Source organism: Bison bison, unplaced genomic scaffold (assembly GCF_000754665.1).
Source record: "Bison bison bison isolate TAMUID 2011002044 unplaced genomic scaffold, Bison_UMD1.0 scf7180017864291, whole genome shotgun sequence".
Classification (NCBI taxonomy): Eukaryota; Metazoa; Chordata; class Mammalia; order Artiodactyla; family Bovidae; genus Bison; species Bison bison.
This window is the reverse complement of record NW_011494863.1, coordinates 9,367,124-9,373,600: the sequence shown is the minus strand read 5'-3', so window position 1 is coordinate 9,373,600 and position 6,477 is coordinate 9,367,124. Positions and strand designations below refer to the sequence as shown.

Genomic DNA, 6,477 nt, shown 5'->3' with positions numbered 1-6,477 from the left:
TACCTTATTATAAAATAGGCTTTGTGTTATATGACTTTCCCCAACTGTAAGCTAATATAAGTATTCTGAGCACGTTTAAGGTAGGTGAGGCTGGTAGGTAAGGTGTATTTTCAGTGTATGACATTTCCAATTTATGATGGTTTTCCTTGGAAGGAAAGTTATGCCCAACCTAGACAGCATATTCAAAAGTAGAGACATTACTTTGCCAACAAAGGTCCGTCTAGTCAAGGCTATGGTTTTTCCTGTGGTCATGTATGGATGTGAGAGTTGGACTGTGAAGAAGGCTGAGCGCCGAAGAATTGATGCTTTTGAACTGTGATGTTGGAGAAGACTCTTGAGAGTCCCTTGGACTGCAAGGAGATCCAACCAGTCCATTCTGAAGGAGATCAGCCCTGGGATTTCTTTGAAAGGAATGATGCTAAAGCTGAAACTCCAGTACTTTGGCCACCTCATGTGAAGAGTTGATTCATTGGAAAAGACTCTAATGCTGGGAGGGATTGGGGGCAGGAGGAGAAGGGGACAACAGAGGATGAGATGCTGGATGGCATCACTGACTCGATGGATGTGAGTCTGAGTGAACTCCAGGAGTTGGTGATGGACAGGGAGGCCTGGCGTGCTGCGATTCATGGGGTCGCAGAGAGTCAGACATGACCGAGCGACTGAACTGAACCCCATGCTAAGTGGAGCGAGATCTGTATTTTGTTATGGCAGCCTGGGCATACTAATATACAAGCTCATTGTGGGATTAAGACTGTCCCCCACCCCGTCAGTTCTTGCTGGAATTTTATTAATTCTGAAGTATACTGTTTTTATATTTAGTATTCAGCTCTTTACAAAGTCTGTCTCTTTGACTAGCCTACAAATTCCTTAATGCCATGCAGGCTTCTCTTTGCCTCATTGTATTCCCTCTCCCCACAAGGTCCCCTCTCTAGTGACCTTTCTATATGTGTTGTTAGAAAAGTCACACAAATATTTACAGCATAGCTGGCAAGCGTTTAACCACTCTTTGCTAAAAATACATTGTGCTTTGGAAACATGAACTTATAGGGCATCACTGTGTGCTTATTTGCAGACTCGCTATTAAAAAATTCTTTACCAAGTTAAATATTTATCTGTGCACACTGTATTCAACTGAGTACTCTGTGGAGACACAGCCATGAGAAAGTTCTCATATCTCTACTTCCTGAGAGTCCAGCACATAGCCTCATATTTCTCAGGCTTTGTTAGTGACTTCACCATTTAGAGAGAGAGAGAGAGTGTGTGTGTATGTGTGTGTATAATCTCTTCCCCAACATGAACCATAAGGTACCTTCCTTTGCAGATGCCCACATGTGACTGAGCTCTGTTTAAATGGTGATACCTAAAGTATTATGTTATTCCTAGCCTGTTCTGACTCATTTATAGTGTTAAGGATTCTCACTCTTATCTTTCTGCAAATCTGGATTTTCCACTTTTCATTAGTGTAGCTAAAGGTAATGTAATAGTAATGGTCAGATACACACTTTGATCCATGTTTACTTAAAAAAAATATTTTTTAATGGGATGCTGAGAGCAGATTCTTTTTTCACCACTCTATGTATAATCTTTTCTAGCTTCCAACTTGAGTAGAAACAGAGGAAATATTTCTGTATGACTTATAGTTTAGGGAAAGGACCATAGATATGAGAAGAACTGCATCCACAGAGATAAGCCTGACAACTTTTTCTGCTGAGAATCTTTTATTGAAGAATTAAGTTCCATATACTTGTCCCCATAGCCATCCTAGAGAAACTGGTTCGCTGCCAAAGGAAACTTGGTGCCCTTGAACATCAGGGAGACTCAGAGCATGGTCCATATTTTACAAAATAAAGTGTGCCACGGCTCTCCCTGCAAGAAAAATAATACTTTTAAAAGGGGAGCTTTGGAAATCTTAAGTTGAAAGTTGCATCATCTTAGATCAAGCCAGCCAGATGAATACATAACATGAAAGCTGAACAATTAATTACCAAGCTTCAGCATGGTGGAAAAAAGGGAATTCAGTGTACCAGTAAAAGCCAGTGTTAGGAGCCAAAAATTCTGTAAGTTTCTCTTTTATCTACCACTGAATAATATTATGATGACAATCAAATGTTTCTTCCCCTAACTTCAATTCTTATTCTTAGGCATTTTCTTTCTCTCTCATTTTCTCTCTTTTTCCTTCCTTTTGTAAAATATTATGATTTTCAGTCAGCCATCTCTTAGGCTTCATAGCAGCATCTGGCTTACATAGCTAAGATGGCTTCTGGTTCTGTGTGAGGGGCTCTTTCTACAAATAAAATACTGAATAAAGCACTTACACAACAGCATTGCAAAATACACATCTGTTGCCATATACTATCCCATCAGATCCACAGTGAGGTAGGTACTCCAAGGTGCATATTTCTGAATATGTGGTGCACTCAACCTCCCTCTGTTCAAAAAAAAAAAAAACCATTAAATCATAGAAAAGAAACTCTTTTAAAGCCTTGAGAGGATCATTAGTTCAGAATCCCACTTGCAGAAAGGTGTATTTTCTGCAGTTTACATAACCTGACCCAACATTGGTGAGAATACCATCACAGCAAGAGATTGCTCAGCCCAAGTTCAAGGCTGCCCTCTCTCTCATTCTCCCGTGTAGCTAATGAACAGAATCCATCCTGTGGCTTATGAATAAAGGAGTATAAATAAAGTTTCTGGAGTCTTCTGGGTAAATAAATTATATTTCAGATTTTCTGTTTAGGCTGGCCAGGTGTGTTACCTGTGACTACTCATAGTCATAGATAATTTGTAGAATAAATACCTTAAAATAGTTGTTCTTGATGAAAGGGAGGAATTGTTGAAACATTTTATATTAAGGATATGTAAAATTTTTGTGTATACTTACGCATTCATTATTATGAAGTTTCCTGAGTTGAGATCCTTTATCCCTGAAAAATAAGATTTTATTGAATCAGTAATTTGATATTTCTTAATCTACAGAGTAAAACATGGTCATATGTCATTCTGTGTTGTCTGACCTGAACTAAGTAGTTCTGGTTAATATTCTTCCCCAGTTAGTTAATATTTGTCATTAACATCTTTGATAAATGATCATTTTGCAAACAAATTAAAATATAAAAAAATAAGATCAACACTAAAAGGAGAGTAGATTGGGCATTTTTAAAATAATCCATGAATACTCAGATGGAAATCAAAGGTATAATAAAGTATGTGGATATTTTTTCAGTTTTAAAAGAAAATATTCACATATCCATATCTGGCACTTATAGTCTGTGTAATTTTGTTATAATCACTTCTCCTTTCTGAGTATTAAATTTCCTCCTTCTAAAAAGATACGAGATAATATAATCAATCCCATCTCAGTGTTTAGTCTCTGGTATTGCATATTCTGAGGGGTTTTATTTGACTAACACTTGCTATTATATTTGACTATGACTTTTCAGAAAGGCTAGAAAAGGAGGAGGAAAATGATTAAAAGGAAGAAAAGCTCATTTCTTTGAGTATTCACTCTGTGTCAGCTGCTTAGTTAAGATTTGACATGTTTTCTCACAATGAATCCTAAACACTATTATAATTTCTGCTTTGCTGAATACAGAAGTACATAGCAGAATGGGTATTTGTTTGCCTAATGTCAGAGATCTACTAAGTGCAGCCTGGATTTGAATCCAGATGTCTGACACAAAAGTCCACGATTTTAACTGCTAGTCGGAAAGCAGTGAGTTCAAGTTGCTGGAGTGACTGGTAATAATCATTATTGTAAAGTCTCCTAGAAGCTGAGATGTTGTTTATAGTGAGAACTTAATGTGTGGGGATGATGGTGGTGAGGATTCCAACAAATTCCAACTATCCGTTTGTACTTTCATTCTCTTCCCTAGATTTTTCCAGACAATCAGAGAAGCAACATGATTTTCCTCTGGGGTGTGAAGGGTAGATCAAAGTGTTACAATAGTGTCCATGGCTTACAGCCCAAGTAGCAACATCTCTCTTCTGAGTTTCCATTAACTGATAAGAAAGATCATGAAAGTTTGACCAAAAATATGTTTCCTGCCTGAGACCCAGTTTCCTTAAATGTAATTTGGGAATAAAAATGCCTATATGTAACAGCTAATGCCTGAGGGATACCGTGTAATATAATACACATGAGAATTTGGCCGGATAGCAAAGAAATATACATAATATATATCCCTAATATAACTAGTTTTGGGGTTTTTTTAAACAAAACAATGTCCACAGAGTAGTAGAGGAACATGACAAAAGGTAAGATGTCAAACCATGTTTTCAAAAGCCGAGTAGATTTTGGCCAATGTGACTTTTGTGATTGTAAATCAAAACAAAACTGGGCTCCAAATTGAGTATAATACTTACCTATTTAGGAAACAGTACATACATTCATTACTGTAAGTTTTCATATCTATGCCACATATTGGACTCCATATCTTTGTGCACGCAATCCCGATACCTTTTATGTTGTATTTGGTGCAGTTCACCTGTAATTGGGACAAAATAATACTCTGCATTCTGTTTCTTCAATTCTGTTATCATTCTTATATCTAGATGGTGAAGAGTGAGAAGAGAGTAGGAAGATTCCCTCCTCAGCTTTTCAGCAAACATGTCTAGAAGGCCTTTTGTGGACCAGGTGCTGTGCTGCAAAAATAAATCAGACCTAGAACAGTATTTAAATGAGAATGAGCAGTTTAAGCAAGAAATATTAGTCTCTCTCTCTTTTTTTTTAGGGTTATAATGACAGTCCAGTAGAATAATGAATGATACTGAGAAAAGTTTAAAATACTACCTAAAAGTAAGAGCTTCCTTGATCTCCTGTTCTCCTTTTGCACAGAGACTCGTTTAAAGAAACACCATTAGAAAAGTAGAGTAGAAACAATTTTTACCTCCCACGGAATTATTTCAGCCCACTGTGAGTCAATTTAGATACCTTCACCACTCATTTACATATTCACCCTGATTTCATTTTTACAAAGAGCATGCCAAAAAGGTACTCACCTCTATCCCTATTTCTTGATCACCAGAAGAGACTATGATGAGATGCATTTGGAGAGAAGGAATTAGAGAAATAGTAAATTCTACAGTTAGAAATGCAAAGCTGAATTCATTGTTCACAGTAACTAAAACCCATTTCCCAACATCCCTTGCCCAGACCAGACCGAAAAGAGGTCACTTCTTTAGTCAGGCCAGCTAAGGGTGAAGTCAGAGAAATATGATCCTGACCCCCTGACCCCACCAAAAAAAAAAAATGAGGTTGGGGGCGAGAATCTCTGATCACTGGAGAAGGAACTGTAGAGGAATCCAGGAGATCCTGTGGGCATGCCCAGGGAGAGTTGGACTTAAGGTCTCAGAGTTGCATAGTTGATTTCTAAAAGGGCAAGTCAGAAACCTGAGAGATCTAATGAGGAACTGAGCAGGAACTTCTCAGTCCTTTTCTTCTCAGTCTCTCTTCCTCTTCCTGAAGGTCTGATTTACCCCTACTCTGTTGATCAGACCAATCTAAATAGATGCCTACTAAATTTTCTTTTGACTTTAACATTCTATGAGCTTCCCTTGTAGCTCAGCTGGCAAAGAATCCACCTGCAATGTGGGAGACCTGGGTTTGATCCCTGTGGTTGGGAAGATCCCCTGGAGAAGGAAAAGGCTACCCACTCTAGTATTTCACTTTCACTTAATATTCTATAATTACTGAAGGCCAAATATATTGCAGTTAACATAAGAGAATGAATATTGAAAAGGAATCCTAACTCACCGGGTGGAGTGACAGCCCATGTCATGGCTGCCAGAGCGAGGATGGCAAAAGTAGTGATGCTGTTCATAGTGATGATAAATGAGGGTATTCGAGAGCCGCTGCCCCGAGTCAAGAAGTTCAGAGAGAAACAGACAAAAAGCAGTCTGACAGATGCATGTATATATACACTCAGAGCAGAGACCTACCCTCATTAAAACTGGTCTTTGCAGTGATGATTGGCTGTTAATCCAAGCAAGGTTGTTTCTTTTCATTTGTCAAACAAAGCTTCCTTATTATCTTGAGTTACAGACAATTGGAATAGTTACATCCTGATACCAACTACCAGATGTTTTCCATAATAGTCCTTTGATCGCTCAGCAGTTATAATGGCATGGCTATATTTGAGGACAAATAAAGTCATAGGTGAAATGAATAGCAAATGGACTCTTAAATGACACGTAAAGGGATTTTACAGTTATGTGAAATGCAAGAATGTTGAAATAGATCAGAGAAATGCTGAGGACATTTCTTTAAAATGTACTGTAATAGACAACATTAATAGTACCATAAACCTTGCTTTGGTAAGTATGAACACACTTTACAACCTTCTGTGAAGGCTTGTTAAATGATTAACCTTATGAAATGTGAAGACAAGTATTATTGTTATTTTGCAAATAAAATAACAAAATCAGAAAGATTAAGTATATTCTTTTTAGTCACATTCTTAACAGTTAGGAGAGCTGGTC

The 6,477-nt window shown here is 37.7% G+C and overlaps 1 protein-coding gene across 1 annotated transcript; it reads right to left on the bottom strand.

Annotated features, from left to right (window-relative positions):
* Positions 1–1,699: 1,699 nt before the first annotated feature.
* LOC104996279 (double-headed protease inhibitor, submandibular gland-like) lies at positions 1,700–5,879 on the bottom strand. The gene is made up of 6 exons (XM_010850483.1): positions 5,753–5,879; positions 4,999–5,030; positions 4,363–4,484; positions 2,882–2,924; positions 2,316–2,428; positions 1,700–1,866 (listed from the first exon to the last, which is right to left on the bottom strand). Exons 1-6 carry the CDS (start codon positions 5,817–5,819, stop codon positions 1,809–1,811), a joined length of 435 nt encoding a protein of 144 aa, XP_010848785.1. The 5' UTR covers positions 5,820–5,879; the 3' UTR covers positions 1,700–1,808.
* Between the last annotated feature and the right edge of the window lie 598 nt (positions 5,880–6,477).